General features: G+C 43.1%; 1 protein-coding gene and 1 long non-coding RNA gene across 2 annotated transcripts in view; one reads left to right on the top strand and one right to left on the bottom strand.

Annotated features, from left to right (window-relative positions):
• The window catches only part of LOC311126940 (ras/Rap GTPase-activating protein SynGAP-like), a gene marked incomplete at both ends in the record, with an annotated part of 122,244 nt that extends 118,902 nt beyond the window's left edge, over window positions 1-3,342 (top strand). The window contains one exon of the mRNA XM_084158657.1: window positions 2,917-3,342. Within this exon, the coding sequence (XP_084014783.1) occupies window positions 2,917-3,342 (426 nt within the window). The remainder of the gene's footprint in view (window positions 1-2,916) is intronic.
• Window positions 3,343-16,673: 13,331 nt separating this feature from the next.
• Window positions 16,674-17,107, bottom strand: LOC311120277. The gene is made up of 2 exons (XR_014612140.1): window positions 16,980-17,107; window positions 16,674-16,895 (listed from the first exon to the last, which is right to left on the bottom strand). It is a non-coding gene; the product is annotated as an uncharacterized lncRNA (long non-coding RNA).
• Between the last annotated feature and the right edge of the window lie 5,679 nt (window positions 17,108-22,786).

Genomic DNA, 22,786 nt, shown 5'->3' with positions numbered 1-22,786 from the left:
GGTTAGACACAGTTTAGACTTTATTCAAGAGCTCTTGAATACTAGCTTCTTATTCAAGCGTTGTAGAACAGTATTTAGTCATTATGTTCTCCAATTCGCATCTAAAGTTCTAAGAATTACTGTAACACATCTGCATGTTAGACTATTATAATAATGCAATACTATAATATTATCATCTATAATGTTTTATTTTAAAGTACTTATACGATTCAATGAAGTGTAGGAATCAACCACACACCTGACAAAGGTACTAAGGTGCATGAAAAAAATATACTAAATTTCTGCACATTAATTGTGGTCTTAGCTAAGCTTTCGGTGAACGCTTTTTATTCTTTATTTATTTTCTTATTTCGGTGAAAGTTTTGCTCTGACGAAGGTCAATTGACTGAAAGCTTAGCCAAAACCATGCTAAACCTGAGATGTGCATGGATTCTAATTTGCGTAAGATTAATGAAGGTAACACAATTGTATCAAGTTGTAGAGTCATAACCACTATTTGTGTCACCATGGTTTTCAAGCCTTTACTACAGTGCATTCGGAAAGTATTCAGACCCCTTGACTCTTTCCACATTTTGTTATGTTACAGCCTTATTTTAAAATGGATTAAATTGTTTTTTCCCCTCATCAATCTACACACAATAGCCCATAATGACAAAGCAAAAACAGGTTTTTAGAAATTGTAGCAAATTTATTACAAATAAAACACTGAAATATCACATTTACATAAGTATTCACACCCTTTACTCCATACATTAATGAAGCACCTTTGGCAGCAGTTACAGCCTTGAGTCCTCTTGGGTATGACGCTACAAGCTTGGCACACCTGTATTTGGAGAGTTTCTCCCATTCTTCTCTGCTGATCCTCTCAAGCTTTGTCAGGTTGGATGGGGAGAGTCGCTGCCCAGCTATTTTCAGGTCTCTCCAGAGATGTTAGATCGGATTCAAGTCCGGGCTCTGGCTGGGCCACTCAAGGACATTCAGAGACTTGTCCCGAAGCCACCCCTGCGTTGTCTTGGCTGTGTGCTTAAGGTCGTTGCCCTGTTGGAAGGTGAACCTTCACCCCAGTCTGAGGTCCTGAGCACTCTGGAGCAGGTTTTCATCAAGGATCTCTCAGTACTTTGCTCCGTTCATCTTTCCCTCGATCCTGACTAGTCTCCCAGTCCCTGCTGCTGAAAAACATCTGCACACCACGATGCTGCCATCACCATGTTTCACCGTAGGGATGGTGCAAGGTTTCCTCCGGACGTGACACTTGGTATTCAGGCCAAAGAGTTCAATCTTGGTTTCATCAGACCAGAGAATCTTGTTTCTCATGGTCTGAGTGTCATTAGGTGCCTTTTGCCAAACTCCAAGCGGGCCGTCGTGTGCCTTTTACTGAGGAGTGGCTTCCATCTCTGGCCACTCTACCATAAAGGCCTGATTGGTGGAGTGCTGCAGAGATGGTTGTCCTTCTGGAAGGTTCTCCCATCTCCACAGAGGAACTCTGGAGGTCTGGCAGAGTGACCATCGGGTTCTTGTTCACCTCCCTGACCAAGGCCCTTCTCTCCCGATTGCTCAGTTTGGCCGGGCGGCCAGCTCTAGGAAGAGTCTTGGTGGTTCCAAACTTATTCCATTTAAGAATGATGGAGGCCACTGTGTTCTTGGGGACTTTCAATGCAGCAGACATTTTTTGGTACCTTTCACAAGATCTGTGCCTTGACACAATCCTGTCTCGGAGCTCTATGGACAATTCCTTCGACCTCATGGCTTGGCTTTTGCTCTGACATGCACTGTCAACTGTGGGACCTTATATAGACAGGTGTGTGCCTTTCCAAATCCTGTCCATTCAATTGAATTTACCACAGGTGGACTCCAATCAAGTTGTAGAAACATCTCAAGGATGATCAATGGAAACAGGTTGCACCTGAGCTCAATTTCAAGTCTCATAGCAAAGGGTCTGAATACTTACATAAATAAGGTATTTCCATTTTTTTTGTTTTTATACATTTGCAAAAATTTCTAAAAACCTGTTTTCACTTTGTCATTATGGTGTATTGTGTGTAGATTAATGAGGAAAAACATTTATTTAATCCATTTTAGAATAAGGTTGTAACGTAACAAAATATGGAAAAAGTCAAGGGGTCTGAATACTTTCCAAATGCAATGTATATTACAAATTAGAATGTATAGCAATTCCTTGAAATGAATCTCATTGGCTAAGACTGACACAACTCTCATTCTACTTGACTGCTCGGACTCCTTTTGACACCCGTCCCTGACTAGTACCCCCTTCTAACTCAGCATCATATGAAGATCAAGACACTCTGACATGTTGGTCAACCCGAGATTGTAAATCCTTCCACCTTTTCTGTTTCTGACTGTATCCCCTCTCCTATGCTGTCCATCTTTATTGGTGTACCTCATACTTCTGCTCTGTAACTCATTTTCCTCTATTTCTCTTTCTCTGTTGTTCCTCCCATCCCTTGTCACTTATTTCTCTCTCTCCCTTACTCCCTTTGCTTACTCACATGATCATTTCTTTCTTTACCTCCTGCTTTGATCCTCTCCTATCGGGACCCTCATCACCCCACACTATTTCATCCATTCTTTTCTCTCTACATTCGTAACTGATTCACCTATTTACACTCTCCTCTACCTGTCTGTTTGTTCTTCACTGGTCTCCTTTGTTTATTTGATTATTCCTTGCTTGTTTATATCTCCCATACTCCTTCTCCTTCTATCCTCCCTGTTACCTTCTCTCTCCACATTTCCTGCTTCATATATGACTCTATATTGCCTCACTCTCTCTTTCCTGGATTGGCTGACTCCTTTACACCCTTGTCCATGCCACAAATCCCCCACTGAATGCCCCTTCTCCCACTCCCATCTCTCCCCTCTCCTACTCCTCTTCTCCCCTCCCTCTCTCTGTCTTGCTAGGGGGCCCAGCATTCCTCCCTGGGTTCAGCAGACCCCTGTGTGAATACTGAAGGTGGAAGAGGAGGAGGAGGAGGAGGAGAAGAAGGAGGAGAAAAAGACGGAGGGATGACAACTGATCCTGACCCTACTATCTCTTCCTCGGGCATCTCCTCCACCGGCTTGCCCCGGAATGAGAATGGAGTCCCCTCCCCACCCGTAGACCCTCCTCCTCCCCCCACTCCTCATCTCCACCCCAGTCCACCCCAAAATGGAGAGCTCCGTGGCAACCCAACATCCTGCCCAGTGACAAGCACGGAGGCAACTGAGAGCACTGCAACAGCAGGACTGGGCATAGAGGAGAGGGAGCAGGTCAAAAACAACACTAAACCAAATCAGAGAGAGAAGACACAAATAAAGAAATCTTGCCACATTTCCTTCCTTTTTTGAGGAGGATGAGATGACTGCAATCTTTCCCGTTTCTTTTATGTGTACTCAAACCAGAGAGAGAAGAAATGTTTTGGGGGGCATTGTACATTTAACTGTACAGTACGTTCAGCATTATCACACAAGACAACAAAAGGGCTTTCCAATGGACCTCATTTTCGTCATGCTCAAACTGGGCTTTGGTCAGTATCTGTCTTGCAGGACAAGATAATGATACCTTTTAGTTATCTTTGACATTGTGGGATCCTCATGTACTGTTTTAATCGATCAAACTATAGAGCCTATCATACACTGGTATAGGCCTAATCACCAAACCAATCGACTATGTGAGATTTTGATTTGTGTGTTTGTTTAATCATATAAAGACAGTAAGCAAACACTATATAACGTCTCACTCCCCAAAGACTTCTCAGTAGCCAATAGCATCCTGCTATATACATGCGTGTGGTATCCCATAATTCCATCGATAAAGGTTGAGTCATTTCCTGTCCTGAAAACTCCAGCTCTCAAATTTCATTGGTAGAGATGTGGTCATCTGGCTTTGTAGTTTGGTTTCCTTAGTGCCTTTGAGTGTATTTTAACAGGGTTTTCAAATAACAGGCGGAGATGATATTGACAGAATGATTATATTAACTAATGATGGTACATAAACAGTCTAATCAAGATCCAAAAATACCTATGCTGTTTGAAATGCAGACTAACTATAGAGTCCAGAACAAGCAGAATACGGTTTCATTTTTGGTATTTCACAGACAGGAAAGTGTGTGCTGTTTTCAAAAATGTGTAAATTAAGGGACTTCCCATTCGTGGACTGGACTCGTGCAATGTTTTCTCTTCTCAATCTCAGAACCTATGTGTGATCAACTGGTGCTACAGACACAAACAGTGCCATTTCCAAATCAAGTGTGTGTGTCATAGCGCTGCCTCTCATGTTTCCCACTGTCTGTATGTCTGTCTCTCTCACTCTGTCTGTTATTGTCAAGGTAGCCTATTTATTTTATGTATTTGTCTATGTTTGTTTGTTATATGTGTGTGTCATGTCCCTATGTGTGCAATTGTTTAATGGAGTGGGAGCTGGGTCAAGTAGGGTGCTTAAACCAAATGAGACAATAACGAAGTTGTCAGGTAAAAAGTTTACCAGCTATTTTAAGTGGTTGAAAATATAAAAGGGATACTATTTTGGACCTTCAGTGTCCAGGTATATGACGTAGTCATTTGTAACACCTGGTACACTTCCAACATTTTTGTCATGGCTTTTTCTGTTTAGTACCACGTAAACTATTTATTTTATTCTTATTTGGGGGTAGCCAGTTAAGTGCCTGGATCTCAGATAATGACATTTTGGCCAGTAGTCAAACAGTGCTCAGGCAAATTTGTATGTGGCATAGACTTTCTTTATGTCGTTTCGAGGGACTATTTTAAGTTAACGTACCATTCAACTGAGCATGATGAATGCTAATGTAACAAAATGTTGACGAAACAAAGAAATTGTTTGGGACATCGTTGGTAAAGAGTATTTCAAATCTAAAACATGTTACACAGTGCACTAAAAGGAATTCATTGCTTTGTGTCAACTGTTCAGATATCACCAGTCATTGAATACTGTTATATTGTGTTGTCATGTCCTCTTGTTTTGTGTATAACCTGTCCATTGTAATCTTTGTTTAGATGTGAAATTTTGGGTTTATTTTGGCCCTTTTAGATTCACAATGGTGGTGCTTTATAACTAGTTGGATAACTTTCCATACTCTGGCTTAGGGTCTCAAGTGAATCAACATGCTTCAGACAGTCCTGGCTTTGCAGAACCCAACATCACTCTTATTTAACTTTTTTATTTGATTAAGAGTCAATTTACTGAGGGCCAAATCCTAACTTGATTTATGTTTTTGCAGTTCTCCCATTGGCATCATGCTTTACGAGTAAGTCTTGAGTTTAACATGCAGATCTCAAGTTAGGATTCGGCACTTAGTGTATAGGGTCAAAATGCCTCCGCCAATGCTGTGTCGGCCAGTACTAGGGGATTAGCCATAACGTAGAGTGGGTGAGATTCAGAGATATGAGAGAGATTAAGCTATGAGTGTTGATTTAAAAGATAACCAAATGTGATTATTAATAGGGAGAGTTTGATGTAGTGTTAAGTCGGCTAATAGGGCTACCTTTCGAGTGCTGAAACATTCATATCAGTAATAAAATGGCTTTTAAAGCAGCTAGGGTTTTACATCTGCATTGAGTAAAGATATGGGACTATACAGGGTCACTGGTTGATATATGAGCATTGCCATTAATATACCTCAGAGACATAGAATTGAGAGACTCAGGTAAACAAGTAATTGCCTCAGAGCTGAACACAAACTGACAAAGAGATTAATCCAACTTTGGAGTGACTGCCATCAGATACAGTGGTTGGTCCATCTATTACAAGATCTGTCCCAATGGGCAAAAACTGGTTGAATCAATGTTGTTTCCACATCATTTAAAAAAAAGGCTAAATGTGATGACGTTATGGAATTTCATTAGGGACGTTAGGGAATTTAGTATTTTTTTCACCCAACTTTTAACCTAAATCCAATGACATGGTGACATGTTGTTGATTTCCCTTTAAATTCACTTTAGTTGACAACTCCACCAAATGTAAATCAAAACTAGATGTCGAAATGACGTCTGTGCCCAGTGGGATGGCTATGATTGGATAGCAACTCATCAAGCACGTCCCCGTTCCTTCTCTCTCTGTCTCCCTTTTCTCCCCATAGCCAGTCACGCAGCTTCGTGGAGGACAATCTGGAACCTAATTGGCTGAGGCAACACGGGCAGCCCGCATGGCCTGGCCATATATCAAGAGCGCTCTCTCGTGATGCGATTGGCTGACAAAGGGAGAAGTTGGGCCATTGGTCCAATTCTCCTGACCTAAAGGATAGTCCAGAGCCACAGCTGACCATGTAAGGATCTGCTGTGTTATTTACCCTACTTTACTTGGGCCCTCTCTCTCTGATTGGATGGCTGGACGATCTGTATTTGACGCTTGTGATTGGATATTTGATTATCTTTTAAAGACGTGCCAATCTCCAAAATGGTTTTGTTGGCTCATCAAGCATGTGAAGAACAGCGATGCAGATTAACATGATATACACCTTTTGGGATTGGGCAGTAAATGAATGAGAGAGGGAGAGCTACTGTGTGTAAGATGCATTTCAAAGGTGCTGTAATTTTTCTCTCCTTACATCTTTCTATGAACTCACAATTTGTTTCTTTCATTTTTCCTTCCTACCATTTTCTACAGTCCACCCACTATCTAACTCTTTCTCTTTCTATCTATTCTTAACCATTTTCAACCACCCACCTCAGTTGATTTTCACCACTTTTAGACTTTTTCTGTTCCTTTTCATATTTCCCATGGTTTCGGTTTGGTTCTTTCCTCTTTATCTCTATTAGTTTACATTTAAAGGAAACTAATTATGCACAGCCTATTACAAGTGAAACTGCTACAAAACAAAATATTGCTTCAATTAAAACTTGTAAAATGTAGACAATGCTATGATTTATATTTCTATAGTATTGCTTATTCTTACCGTAGTACTACAAAAACGATTCATTGGAAATCTTCCTGCGCAAATATTTATTTATTGATAATGACAAGACTCTAGTATCTAATGACAGTCCAGAAATGATCCATTTTATATCAACTGATTTTTCTTAAGACAATCTTATGGAACATTACCCTTTTGTGGAGAAAGATTGCCCTGGGATTGTGATGGATAAAAACACAAACTGTTGTTGTTTTACCTGCTCCCCTCACAATGATTTGCACGTTGCTGTGACCTGTACCCCTCCACTTCTCTCTTGTAATCCCTGGAAGAGAGATATGAGGATGGATGTTGATTTTCTACTTGACAATCGCTGTGGAGCTCTCCATTTACGGACGATATAGAACTCCTTGGAAGAGGACATCCTTACCATCACTTTTTTGTTTTCCTATTTCAGTCTCTGATGTAAGCTTAGTGGAGCAGAGGCGAGTTTATCATGTTTTTCCAGTGTAGTGGTGGTGAGACCGAATTCTGGAGGCAAGTTTCTGTATAACTTCCATTTGATTTCTTTGTATGGACTCCACAGACACAGAAGCTAAATAAAACCCTGTGCCCTCCTTCACCTCTGACCACTGAAAAATGACACATCAAAAGAGTGAGAGATTAGAGGTTAATACCTTTTAAGTGATTGAATGTGTGTGTATATACAGTGTGTGTACAGTTGTTGTGTATATACTGGATATGTGTGTATATATGGTATGTCTATGTGTATATACAGTTTGTTTGAATATGCAGGGTGTACAGTTTTTCCTCTATCCTCTAATCTCTCTCTCTCTCTCTTAAATTATGTGTTTTACTCCTCAAATAATACATGTTGGGGGATGGAGAGGTTCACACTGGAAATGAAGGACAGTGGTCTGGGAAGCACTTTCTGTGCAGACACTGACCAATCTGACACCTCTGAACACCTACACACCTAATTATGCCTCTCAAAACAACCTCTGGCTTGCACTCCTTTTCTCATCAACTGAGGCATTTTTTAAAATTCTATTTGGGTGACCAAGCAATGTTTGTACATATACAGTATATAGAATAACTAAGATAATATTTCCAGTGACCTCCATCTCCATTTCTTTGAATTCCTGTAACTATTATGATTCTTCCTTGTTATTTGATTTAAGTTTTAAGTTTCTCTACATTAAATGTTTGCAATGGTTGTCATTCAGATTTATATATTTATCCAGACAACCCTTATCTAATCTTTCAAATTGAGTTCCCCGAACTCTGCCTCTCATATACCCCTCTGTCAGGCTGAACGTTTGGTTCAGATCACACTGTTACTTGTGAAGCAACTCTTCCATGCAAGTAACACCATGTTATTAGCCATTTCTTCAAGTTCCATTAAGTGTGCCTCCAACTCGCCAACCCTCCCTCACCCTTAAACTTTCAACCCTACAGGTCACTCATAGTCATACCCCTTGACAAGCCATAGTACCCCAGCCCCTCTATTTTTGTTTTAAAAAGGACAGACATTCGGTGATTTGTGTATATTAATGGAAAGAGTGATATTGAAGAGTGTATTGCCATTGTACATGGATTTGTTATGAATGTGGATATTCTGATTATTTAATTATTATTGTAATAATGATCATGATTATTGCCACTTTGATTTTGTTGATTCATTCCTTTGATGCGGTCAATAACAATTCCTTCATTTCATTTTTGAATAAGCCGGAATTTATATTTTTCGGGTGGGTGAATCTTGGAGATAGAAATACTTAAATAAATGAATAATAAACAAATAATTAAATTCTTACATGAAGATGTGATATGCATTTTTTTTTAAATATAATTCCTACAGAACAGTCACCACAGTGAAAAATATCTTGCAACTCTTACTAGGCCTATTGGCCATTTAATGGTTTATGAGGCCTATTCTGGGGTCCATATCATGAGATATAGGTTACAGAAACATTATTAGATTATCACTGGACAACCAAAGGCGCAGTATGCCAGTCAGATCATAGTAGTCGACCTTACCTTAACCAATCATGTTTGCAAATATTATTTGCTGAGGCTGTTGGTGCATTTCATGTGAGATAAAAGTGAAGACTAGTCTTTTTACTAAGGCCTTCAGGAAATTGCAATAGGCTACTGTACAGTGCCTTCAGAAAGTATTCACACCCCTTGATTTTTTCCACAATTTGTTGTGTTACAGCCTGAATATAACATTTATTAAATTGATATTTTGTGTCACTGGCCTACACACAATACCCCAGAATGTCAAAGTGGAATTATGTCTTTAGAAATGTTTACAAATTAATGAAAAATGAAAAGTTGAAATGTCTTGAGTCAATAAGTATTCAACCCCTTTGTTGTGGCAAGCCTAAATAAGTTCAGGAGTAAAAATGTGCTTAGCAAGTCACATAATAAGTTGCAATAATAGTGTTTAACATTATTATTTAGTGACTACCTCATCTCTGTACCCCACACATACAAATAATTATAAGATCCCTCAGTCTCTGCAGTGAATTTCAAACACAGATTCAACCAGAAGGACCAGGGAGGTTTTCCAATGCCTCACAAAGAAGGTAGACGGGTAAAAATAAAAAAAGCAGACATTGAATTACCCTTTGAGCATGATGAAGTTATTATTAATTACTCTTTGGATGGTGTATCGATACACCCAGTCACTACAAAGATACAGTTGCCGGAGAGGAAGGAAACCACTCAGGGATATCACCATGAGGCCAATGGTGTCTTTAAAACAGTTACAGAGTTTAATAGCTGTGATAGGAGAAAACTGAGGATGGATCAACAACATTGTAGTCACTCCATAATACTAACATAAATGGCAGAGTGAAAAGAAGGAAGCTTGTACAGAACACAAATATTCCAAAACATGCATCTTGTTTGCAATAAGGCACTAAAGTAAAACTGTAAAAGAAATGAACTTTATGTCCTGAATACGAAGTGTTATGTTTGGGGCAAATCCAACACAACACATCACTGAGTACCACTCCTCATATTTTCAAGCATGGAGGTGGCTGCATCATGTTATGGGTATGTTTGTCATCGGCAAGGAAAAGGGAGTTTTTTAGGATAAAAATTAATGGAATAGAGCTAAGCACAGGCAAAATCCTAGAGGAAAACCTGGTTCAGTTTGCTTTCCAACAGACACTGGGAGACAAATTCACCTTTCAGCAGGACAATAACCTAAAACACAAGGCCAAATATACACTGCAATTGCTTACCAAGACGACGTTGACTGTTCCTGAGTGGCCTAGTTACAGTTTTGACTTAAATCGGCATGAAAATCTATGGCAAGACATGCAAATGGCTGTCTAGCAATGATCAACAACCAACTTGACAGAGCTTGAACAATTGTAAAAATAATAATGTGCAAATATTGTACAATCCAGATGTGCAAAGCGCTTAGAGACTTACCCAGAAAGACTCACAGCTGTAATCGCTGCCAAAGGTGATTCTAACATCTATTGAGTCAGGGGTGTGAATACACATGTAAATCAGATATTTCTGTATTTCATTTCCAATAAATGTGCAAGAATTTCTAAAAACATGTTTACACTTTGTCGTTATGGGTTATTGTGTGTAGATGGCTGAGAAAAAAATATATTTAATTAATTTAATCCATTTTGAATTCAGATTGTAACACAACAAAATGTGGAATAAGTCATGGGGTATGAATACTTTCTGAAGGCACTGTATGTAGCCTGATACATCATCCGGTGATAGCTTGCAAGCTAGTCACCGTCTGACATAATGCAATAAAATTGTTTGGATAGGGTCCTTTCAGGACCTCTGCATGCCAGAATGTTGAATACAATTACATTTGAACTTCCTCTACTGGTTGTCTGGGTGGTTGGTCTTTATGCTGGACATTTGAGACAAAATATCCACAGGAAAGTGTTATTAATAAACCGACTTTTCTAAACGCTTAAAGGACATTCAATGTTCTTCCATAGAAGCCGGTCCTCCTAGGTATAATTCAGTGGACCTAATTCAGATAAGGCATGTCATGCCTCCTCCACAACCCTCTCTCGCTCTCTCTCCTCCCCACCGGCAAAATGTCAGTTGCATCTTGCGCCATAGGCTACACATGTCTGTCCATCACGCATGTAAACAACTAGCTTGGCTGCTCTATCCACACTGATTGGTGAAGTAATTTAATGAGCTAAATGTAAAAAACTGTTGATTTCACAGGTTATAAAAGGAACAGTAAGGAATGATATAAACCTGTACTTTTTGGGGTTCTAACAAGTTCAGAACTTTATTTTGCCTGCTGGAACAGTAGAACGGAACGAAAAAAATAGCGGTTCTGTTCAGAACGAAACGATTGGAAAATAATTTTGGTTCCAACCCCTGGTTGTGGGGCCCCCTGGAGGTAGGTGCCCAAGACCCCAGATGTGGTGATACGGCCCCGCTAGTATATGCATGTATTGTGTGCATGTATTTACATTGTGTGCTCAAACAAACCATGAGAGCCACACACACAGACCCGCGTTTGGAAGTCGATTTAAGGCCTACTTTCCTGTGGATATTGCCTGTGTCCGAAATCTGTCTTGCCTACTGTATACTGTGTACTAATCGTAGTTCATACTATTTAGAATGTACTGTCTAGTAAAATCAAATGCAGCAAGCAACTAATATCAACATACTAGGCTCATCCATATTGAGAATGCTCATCTAATGCGCAAAAGCACAATTGCGTTGATTTCTGCCATTCGTTAATTTTGGTACAGCGCATCATCATAGGCCTATCTGATTATCAACAGTTATCAAACACACTTGGGTCTCGAAAGATGATTCTCTTCCTCAATAGTGTGCAGAGAATTCAACTAGAGGAAAAGCCTAAATGATTATATTACACATTTCCCAAACTCTGTCCTCGGGACCCCAAAGGGTGCACGTTTTGGTTTTTGCCCTAAAACTACACAGCTGATTCAAATTATCAATGCTTGATGATTAGTTGATTCTTTGAATCAGCTGTGTAGTGCTAGGGCAAAAAACGAAACGTGCACCCCTTGGGGTCCCAAGGACTGAGTTTGGGAAACCCTGTATGACATCCTGGCATTTAAAGCATACTCAAAAAAATTAATAATCACATTGGCCTACTATAGAATGTTCTATTTCATGTACCCAAAATGCCTACTATTTAGCAAGTATGGGTATTCGGACACAGCCAATGTCTCAGGTTTTCAATGGCATAAGGACAGCCAATGTCTCAGATTTTCAATGGCATAAGGACGTACTCAGACACTAGGGCTGTGTTCAATATGACAAAACAGTGTGCAATGTCCAATTAAACGGCAACAGTGCTGTTCTGAGTGACCAGTTGAAAAACCGGGTTGGGGAAGGCTGTCAGCATGGCCACACATCTTTAAATACATCACTCATTGCTTCAAGCCACACCCCACCACAACCACCAAACGGGGGAAATAAAATAAAATAAACGTTTATTGGGCAAGTACACAGATTTACATATACAGTGGGCTCCAAAATTACTGGCACCCCTGACTGGCAATGCACCAACAATACTTAAAAATATATAAACAATACAATTATAGAGATAAACTCAAAATACCAACATGTGAGAAATACTGTACTTTATTAATGTTTCAATGGAACCAACCAAAATCATACAATTATTTAATAAAAAATAAATGTCACCAAAATCAAGGTTTCATAATTATTGGCACTACTTAGTGCAACCACCTCTGGCAAGGATAACAGCATGGAGTCTTTTCCTGTAATGTTTGACAAGGTTAAGGAACACATTTGGAGGGATTTTGGCCCATTCCTCTATGCAGATCCTTTCAAGATCCTTCACATTCTTGGGTTTGCGCTTATCAACTGCCCTGTTCAACTCAGCCCCCAGATTTTTGATTGGATTGAGGTCCGGCGACTGAGATGGCCATGGCAGAACATTGATTTTGTTGTCACAGAACCATTTCTGTGTGGATCTTGAGGTATGTTTTGGGTCATTGTCTTGTTGGAAAGTCCACCTACGGCCAAGTCCCAGCCTTCTGGCCGAGGCAACCAGATTGTCAGCCAAAATTGCCTGATACTTGGTGGAATTCATTATGCCATCAATCTTAACCAGTGCCCCTGGACCTCTGGAATTAAAACAGCCCCAAAACATCACTGACCCACCACCATATTTCACTGTGGGTATGAGGTGCCTCTCCTTGTATGCATCTCTGTTTTGACGCCAAACATGCCAATGCTGTATCTGACCAAAACGTTCAATTTTGGTCTAATCTGACCAGAGCACCTTCTTAGAGTCATAATTTAAATAACGTTTGGCAATCTCCAAGCGCTTGCGCCTGTGTCTTGGGGTCAGAAAGGGCTTTCTTCTGGCAACCCTTCCAAAGAGCCTGTGGTTGTGGAGGTGGCGTCTGATGGTGCTTTTTGAAACCTGGTGACCCCAAGACGCCACCAAGGCCTGCAATTCTTTCACAGTGATTCTTGGGGATTTTGTTGCTTCTCTCACCATCCTCCTCCCTGTCCTGGGGGGAAAAATGCATTTGCGTTCTCTACCCGTGAGGTTTTCAACTGTTCCATATCTTTTTTTATTTTTCAATAATTGCCCTGACAGTGCTCAGTGGTATATTCAATTGTTTGTGGATCTTCTTGTAGCCATTACCAGATTTATGAAGGTCTACAACCATCTGTCTCTTTTGAACTGCCAGGTCTTTTGTTTTCTTCATGGTGTTGGATGACAAAGGGATATTGCATGCGTGTTACCTCATTTCTATACCCTAGTGAAACCGGAAGTGATGTAATGGCTCAATATAGTTCCTTAAGACTTAGATCAACTTAAATAAGTGGAATTTAATTCCTGGTTTAATTTTTGTAGATGTTGTTTACAATAATCTTTAAGGGTGCCATTAATTGTGAAACCTTGATTTGGAGGACATTGATTTTTAATTAAATCAATAAATTATTTTGGTGGGTTCCATTGGAACATTAATATAGTACAGTATTTCTCACATGTTGGTATTTTGAGTTTATCTCTAGAATTATATTGTTTATATTTTTTTTAAGTATTGTTTGTGCATTGCCAGTCAGGGGTGCCAGTAATTTTGGAGCCCACTGTACATACGGTGCCTTCAGAAACTATTCATACACTTATTCCACATTTTGTTTTGTTACTGCCTGAATTCAAAATGGATTAAATATTTATTTTTTTCTCATCCATCAACACAAATAACCCATAATGACAACCCATCAACACAAATAACCCATAATGACAAACATGTTTTCAGAAATGTTTGCACATTTATTGAAAATGAAATACAGAAATATCTCATTTACATAAGTATTCACACCCCTGAGTCAATACATGTTAGAATCACCTTTGGCACCAATTACAGATTTGCACACCTGGATTGTACAATATTTGCACATTATTCTTTTAAAAATTCTTCAAGCTCTGTCAAGTTGGTTGTTTGATCATTGCTAGAAAGCCATTTTCAAATCTTGCCATAGATTTTCAAGCCGATTTAAGTCAAAACTGTAACTAGGCCACTCAGGAACATTCAAATGTCGTTTTGGTAAGCAGCTCCAGTGTATATTTGGTCTTGTGCTTTAGGTTATTGTCCTGCTGAAAGGTGAATTTGTCTCCCAGTGTCTGTTGGAAAGCAGACTGAACCAGGTTTTCTTCTAGGATTTTGCCTGTGCTTAGCTCTTTTTATTTATTTATCATAAAACACTCCCTTTTCCTTGCTGATGACAAGCATACCCATAACATGATGCAGCCACCACCATGCTTGAATGTGTTGGATTTGCCCCAAACATAACACTTTGTATTCAGTATTACTTTAGTGCCTTGTTGCAAACAGGATGCATGTTTTGGAGTATTTCTATTCTGTACAAGCTTCCTTCTTTTCACTTTGTCAATTACGTTAGTATTGTGGAGTAACTACAATGTTGTTGATCCATCCTCATTTTTCTCCTATCACAGCCATTAAACTCTGTAACTGTTTTAAAGTCACCATTGACCTCATGGTGAAATTCCTGAACGGTTTCCTTCTTCTCGGGCAACTGAGTTAGGAAGGACACCTGTATCTTTGTAGTGACTGGGTGTATTGAGACACCATTCAAAGTGTAATTCATAACTTCACCATGCTCAAAGGGATATTTAATGTCTGCTTTTTTTGTTTTTACCCATCTACCAATAGGTACCCTTCTTTGCCAGTTATTGGAATGCAGTGTGTGGTTTTCGCCAGGCATCATGGAACCCATGTCATCCAAAAAGTTTACTGAAGTTTGCCAAAAACACCTGGAAGCACCTCAATGATCATCAAGACTCTTGGAAGAATGTTCTATGGACAGATTACTCAAAAGTATAACTGGATCCAATTATGCCTGGCGAAAACCAAACACTGCATTCCACAGTAAGAACCTCATACCAACGGTCAAGCATGGTGGTGGTAGTGTGATGGTTTGAGGATGCTTTGCTGCCTCAGGACCTGGATGACTTGCCTTAACAGAAGGAACCATTAATTCTGCTCTGTATCAGTGTATTCTACAGGAGAATGTCTGGCCATCCATCTGTGAGCTGAAGCTGAAGCGCAGCTGGGTCATGCAGCAAGACAATGATCCAAAACACACAATCAAGTCCACATGAAAATAGCTAAAAAGCAAACAATTTGAAGTTTTGGAATGTTCTAGTCGAAGTCCAGACCTAATCCCAATTAGATGTTGTGGCAGGACCTGAAATTAGCAGTTCATGCTTGAAAACCCACAAATGTCGCTGCGTTAAAGCAGTTCTGCATGCAAGAGTGGGCCAAAATTCCTCCACAGCGATGTGAGAGACTGATCAACAACTACAGGAAGCATTTGGTTGCAGTCTTTGCAGCTAAAGGTGGCACAACCAGTTATTGAGTGTAAGGGGGCAATTACTTTTTCACACAGGGGCAATGGGTGTTGAATAACTTTGTTTATGAAATAAATGAAATAAGTATGTAATTGTTGTGTTATTTGTTCACTCAGGTTCACTTTATATTTTATTTGTTAGGTTTTAGTTGAAGATCTGATAACATTCAGTATCAGAAATATGCAAAAGTACCGAAAATTTGAAAGGGAGCAAATACTTTTTCACCACACTATATATAGGATGAGCCATGACTAGAATACAGTATATACATGTAAAGTGGGTAAAACAGTATGTAAACATTATTAAAGTGAACAGTGTTCAATGATTCTATATACATAGGGCAGGGTAGATTACCGGGTGGAGGTCGGCTAGTGATGACTGTTTAACAGTCTGATGGCCTGGAGATAGAAGCTGTTTTTCAGTCTCTCTGTCCCAGCTTTGATGCACCTGTACTTTCTCCGCCTTCTAGATTGTAGTGGGGTGGCTCGGGTGGCTGAGGTCTTTGATAATTTTCTTGGCCTTCCTGTGACACCGGGTGCTGTAGATGTCCTGGAGGACAGGTAGTGTACCCCCGGTGATGTATTGGGCTGACCGCACCACCCTCTGGAGAGCCCTGCGGTTGCGGGCAATGCAGTTGCCGTACCAAGCGGTGATACAGCCCAGCGGAATGCTCTCAATGGTGCATCTGTAGAAGTTGATGAGGGTATTAGGGGCCAAGATGAATTTCTTCAGCCTCCTGAGGTTGAAGAGGCGCTGTTGCGCCTTCTTCACCAAGCTGCTGATGTGGAGGTAACATTTCAGGTTCACGCAGAGGAACTTGACGCTTTTGACCCTCTCGATGTGAAAGGGGGCTTGCTGTCATGATTAAACTGGATTTGAACCCAAATGCAGACAACTACACCGAGCCAGAGAAGGTTTAACAGGTTTATTTACAATGTTCAATTTGTCCAGGTTTCCAATAATAGGGGAAGAGCAAGTCCAGGTTACAGGGAGGGTAACAGATCCAGGTTCAGAGCAGGTGTGGTACCGTAATGTCCTAGTGTCCGTGGTGAGTCCAAAAGGGAGGTCCGGTAGTGGAAAGCAGGATGGTGGTGGCAGGAGTGAAGCGGAGGCAGGAGTCAGGTTCCAATAATCTGTGGCACAGGAGAAAAGTAAATAGAACAGGCCAAAAACACAAAGAGCGAAAACAAGCAGGTTGAGTCGGCAGCGAGACTAACATGGTCGTCTTGACTATGATCTGACGATGAGTGGCAGGTTTGACCGGGTCTTAAAGGCTGAGGTGATTATGGTGAATGAGCTGCAGCTGGAACCCTGACTCCCGCACACCAGACTTCACTCCTGCAATCAAGGACAGACAGAGGGGAGGGGGAGAGCAGAGAGAGAGAGAGCTACCTAGCAGCAGTAGGCCTAACACTTGCTCTCTTTGCTGTCTCCTGTAGTCCACGATCAGCTCCATTTTGTGGAGGGAGAGGTTATTTTCATGGCACCACTACGCTGAGGACTCTCACCTCCTCCCTGTAGGCTGTCTCGTTGTTGGTAATCAGGCCTACCACTGTTGTGTCATCAGCAAACTTGATGATTGAGTTAGAGACCTGCGTAGCAACGCAGTCATGGGTGAACAGGAAGTACAGGAGGGGGCTGAGCACGCAACCCTGCTGGGCAGAGGCGAAGGTGGCGTCGCGCGGCGGAGGTGTTGTTGCCTACCTTCACCACCTGGGGTCCGCCCGTTAGGAAATGAAGGACCCAGTTTCAAAGGGAGGGGTTCAGACCCATGGCCCTGAGCTTAGGGATGAGCTTGGAGGGCACTATGGTGTTAAAGGCTGAGGTGTAGTTGATGAACAGTATTCTCACATAGGTATTCCTCTTGTCCAGGTGGGATAGGGCAGTGTGCCGTGCAATGGTGCTATGGGGCGATAGTAATTTAGTTCAGTTAACTTCGCTTTCTTGGGTACAGGAACAATGGTGAACATCTTGAAGCAAGTGGGGACAACTGACTGGGATAGGGAGAGATTGAATATGTCCGTAAACACTCCAGCCAGCTGGTCGGCACATGCTCTGAAGACGTGGCTTGGGATGCCATCTGGGCCGGCAGCCTTGCGAGGCTTAACACGCTTTAATGTCTTACTCATGTCAGCCACAGAGATTGGGAGCACACAGTCCTCGTGAGCGGCGGGGGCCCACATCGGCAGTACTGTGTTGTTTTCCTCGAAGCGGGCAAGAAAGTGTTTAGCTTGTCCGGATTGAGGCATCGGTGTCCGCGACGTATCTCAAAGTCTGTACAAGAACGTTGAACGTTTTGGGGAAACATGTCGTTTAGTACAAACCGTCACGCAACGTAGCAAACATTTAATCAAACTGAACGCACCCTGGTAGAGTAGCCTAAATTCAAATGAAGTTTATGCAACAATCTGACGTAAAGGGACTGTTAGGTCTTCTGGAATCTACGACAAGTGTGGAGATGTCCACACTCAGAAGCGTAGAGGCTAAAGTGTATGCTACACTTAGCAGGCCCGTTTAAAAAGAATGCAGTCACTGCTTACCTGGTGCGTCAAGAAACGTTTATTTGTAGCCTAATGATTATTTTTTCTCCAAAACATAAACCCAGAATATTCAGTATTCATCCAAATCACTCCTATGGGGTGACCATCCAAATCACCCCTATGGGAGGGCAGCTCCTGGTCAGCCCAGCTGTCACGATCGTTACAGGAAGACTCGTGGAACCAAGGCGCAGCGTGATAAGCGTACATCTTTAATTAGTACTTAACACACGAACAAAACCAAAACAACAAACCAACGATACGTGAAGTCCTGAGGTTACACACACCAAACCTTTACGGATCAAGATCCCACCAACTAACTGGTGCCAACAGGCTGCCTAAGTATGGTCCCCAATCAGAGACAACGAGCTACAGCTGTCTCTGATTGGGAACCACCCTGGCCAACATAGATCAACACGATCTAGAACAAAAACATAGAAAACTAAACAATGAAAATCCACACCCTGGCTCAACATTTAAGAGTCCCCAGAGCCAGGGCATGACAGTACCCCCCCCCCCCCCAAAGGCGCGGACTGCGACCGCGCCATACAAACACAAGAGGGTAGGGGCCGGGTGGGCATTCCGCCTCGGAGGCGGATCCGGCTCCGGGCGTGACCACCACCTTTTCTCCACCTCCCCGTTGCGCCCCTGGTCTGGTCTGGCCCCGCTGACTGGAGCTGGAACCGACGACGGTGGACCAAACCTTACCGGCACCGGACTGGAGCCGCTGGCCGGAGCTGGACTGGACACCGGTGGAGCGGATTGCTCTGACTCCGGAGTGGAGCAGCTGACCGGTGCCGGACCAGGCACCGGTGGAACAGGCACGGGCTGTGCCAGACTGGACACACGCACGACTGGCTTGGCGCGGGGAGCAGGAACGGGCCGGACCGGGCTGACGACGCGCACCACTGGCTTGGTGCGGGGAGCAGGAACGGGCCGGACCGGGCTGACGACGCGCACCACTGGCTTGGTGCGGGGAGCAGGAACGGGCCAGACCAGGCTGGCGACGCGCACCACTGGCTTGGTGCGGGGAGCAGGAACGGGCCGGACCGGGCTGACGACGCGCACCACTGGCTTGGTGCGGGGAGCAGGAACAGGCCGGACCGGGCTGGCGACGCGCACCACTGGCTTGGTGCGGGGAGCAGGCACAGGCCGGACCGGGCTGGCGACGCGCACCACTGGCTTGGTGCGGGGAGCAGGAACAGGCCGGACCGGGCTGGCGACGCGCACCACAGGCTTGGTGCGGGGAGCAGGAACAGGCCGGACCGGGCTGGCGACGCGCACCACTGGCTTGGTGCGAGGGGCAGGAACAGGCCGGACCGGGCTGGCGACGCGCACCCCTGGCTTGGTGCGCGGGACAGAAACAGGCCGGGCTGGACTGGGAACACGCACCACTGGCTTGGTGCGGGGAGCAGGAACGGGCCGGGCTGGACTGGGAACACGCACCACTGGCTTGGTGCGGGGAGCGGGAACAGGCCGGGCTGGACTGGGAACACGCACCACTGGCTTGGTGCGGGGAGAAGGAACAGGCCGGGCTGGACTGGGAACACGCACCACTGGCTTGGTGCGGGGAGCCGGAACGGGCCGGGCCGGACTGTGGAGGCGGACTGGAGGTCTGGAGCGGAGAGCTGACACAACCCGTCCTGGCTGAATGCCTATTTCCACACAATATGTGTGAGGCATCAGCACAGGACGTACAGGGATGTGCACTCGTACTGGTGCTACAGCACGTGGCACTGGCGCAGGATATACGGGACCGAGGAGGCGTACTGGAGGCCACGAGCGTTGAGCCGGCACACCCCATCCTGGCTGCATGCCCATCTTAGCACGACACGTGCGTGGTGCTAGCACCGGACGTACAGGACTGTGCCGGAACACTCGCGGCACAGTACGTGGCTCCGCATAACACGGAGCCTGCCCAGTCTCACGCTTCCTAGCCTGAGTACGGGGAGTTGGCTCTGCTCTAACTCTAGGCTCCGCCAACCACCCTTTTAGCCCCCCCAAAAAAAATTATTGGGGCTGTCTCTTGGGCTTCCTCCTCGGCTGGTACCCTCTGCGATGCCGCTGCTCCTCTCTGTAGCGCGCCTCCACAGTCTCCTCCCAAGGACGGCGATCCATTCCGGCCTGAATCTCTTCCCAAGTCCAGGATCCCTTCCCATCCAGGATCTCCTCCCAAGTCCAGGCTGTCTGTTCCTGGACACGCTGCTTGGTCCTTTTTAGGTGGGATCTTCTGTCACGATCGTTACAGGAAGACTCATGGAACCAAGGCGCAGCGTGATAAGCGTACATCTTTAATTAGTACTTAACACACGAACAAAACCAAAACAACAAACCAACGATACGTGAAGTCCTAAAGTTACACACACCAAACCTTTACGGATCAAGATCCCACCAAATAACTGGTGCCAACAGGCTGCCTAAGTACAGCTGTCTCTGATTGGGAACCACCCTGGCCAACATAGATCAACATGATCTAGAACAAAAACATAGAAAACTAAACAATGAAAATCCACACCCTGGCTCAACATTTAAGAGTCCCCAGAGCCAGGGCGTGACACCAGCCCAAGCTCTTCTCTGTTCTGGCACCCCAATGGTGGAACCAGCTTCCCCCTGAAGTTACGACAGCAGTCTTCCGAAAACATCTGAAACCCTACCTCTTCAAATAGTATCTTAAATAATCCCACAGCACCCCCCCAAAAAGAGGAAAATATATACTGAACAAAAATATAAATGCAACATGCAACAATTTCAAAGATTTTACTGAGTTACAGTTCATATAAGGAAATCAGTCCTTATGGATTTCACATGACTGGGAATACAGATATGCATCTGTTGGTCACAAATACCTTAGAAATTAGGTAGGGGCGTGGATCAGAAAACCAGTCAGTATCTGGTGTGACCAGCATTTGCCTCATGCAGTGCGACACATCTCCTTCGCATAGAGTTGATCAGGCTGTTGATTGTGTCCTGTGGAATGTTGTCCCACTCCTCTTCAATGGCTGTGCGAAGTTGCTGGATATTGGTGGGAACACATCAATCCAGAGCATCCAGAACATGCTCATTGGTGGACATGTCTGGTGAGTATGCAGGCCATGGAAGAACTAGGACATTTTCAGGTACCAGGAAGTGTGTATAGATTCTTGCGACATGGGGCCGTGTATTATCATGCTGAAACATGAGGTGATGGCGGCAGATGAATGGCACGACAATGGGCCTCAGGATCTCGTCACGGTATCTCTGTGCGTTCAAATTGCCATCGATAAAATGCAATTGTGTTCGTTGTCCGTAGCTTATGCCTGCCCATACCATAACCCCACCGCCACCATGTGGCTCTCTGTTCACAACGTTGACATCAGCAAACCGCTAGCCCACACGATGTCATACACGTGGTCTGCGGTTGTGAGGCCGGTTGGACGTACTGCCAAATTCTCTAAAACAACGTTGGAGGCAGCTTATGGTAGAGAAATTAACATTAAATTATCTGGCAACAGCTTTGGTGGACATTCTTGCAGTCAGCATGCCAATTGTTTCTCCCTCAAAACTTGAGACATCTGTGACATTGTGTTGTGTGACAAAACTGCACATTTTAGAGTGGCCTTTTATTGCCCCCAGCACAAGGTGCACCTGTGTAATGATCATGCTGTTTAATCAGCTACTTGATATGCCACACCTGTAAGGTGGATGGATTATCTTGACAAAGGAGAAATGCTCACTAACAGGGATGTAAACAAATTTGTGCGCAACATTTTAGAGAAATAAGATTTTTGTGTGTATCTTTTATTTCAGCTCATGAAACATGGGACCAAAACTTTACATGTTGTGTTTATATTTTTGTTCAGTGTTTTAAAAAAAAGACTTTTGTGAGCTAACACTCGCACTTAACTATTTTCCCTCTTACTAGCTCTGACTTTTGTGATAGCTACTTTATTGAGGAAAAATGTACTTACTATGACTGTGATATGTGGTTGTCCCACCTAGCTATCTTAATACTGCAGTGGGCTAAATCAGGGTCACACAACGTGTTTCTTGTTAGTTTTAAACGAATCTACTTTGAAACAAAAGTATACACCTCACACACATGGTTATGGGCTTTAAAAAAAAGACACCTGTACCATGTCAGATATAGAGTTGAAATGTATTCAATTTTGAGTTTGCGTCACAATATTACACTTTATATACATCACAGAAGACTGAAATATAACAGAACTGTTTGACATAGGAACACCGGATTTTCATATATATATATATATATATATATATATATATTTATGTTTTATTAATTATGAAAAAAAATATGAATAACATTCCACCCTTAAGGCCACTAGGTCATTTGACTGCATGAAAGGGGCACAATGAATGCACTAAATGACTAAAATTTAAATTTAAGGAGGGGGCTGTTGCCTAGGCAACCAAAAAACGTGTTTGCTACAACACATTGGCTGTTTCAGCAAGTCGGAGAATCCATGTAGAGTCCAGAAACGAACTCA

This window comes from Coregonus lavaretus (assembly GCF_964263955.1).
Source record: "Coregonus lavaretus genome assembly, chromosome: 3".
NCBI classification, from domain to species: domain Eukaryota; kingdom Metazoa; phylum Chordata; class Actinopteri; order Salmoniformes; family Salmonidae; genus Coregonus; species Coregonus lavaretus.
The sequence above is the reverse complement of the archived record's forward strand: the minus strand, read 5'-3'. Positions and strand labels throughout refer to the sequence as shown.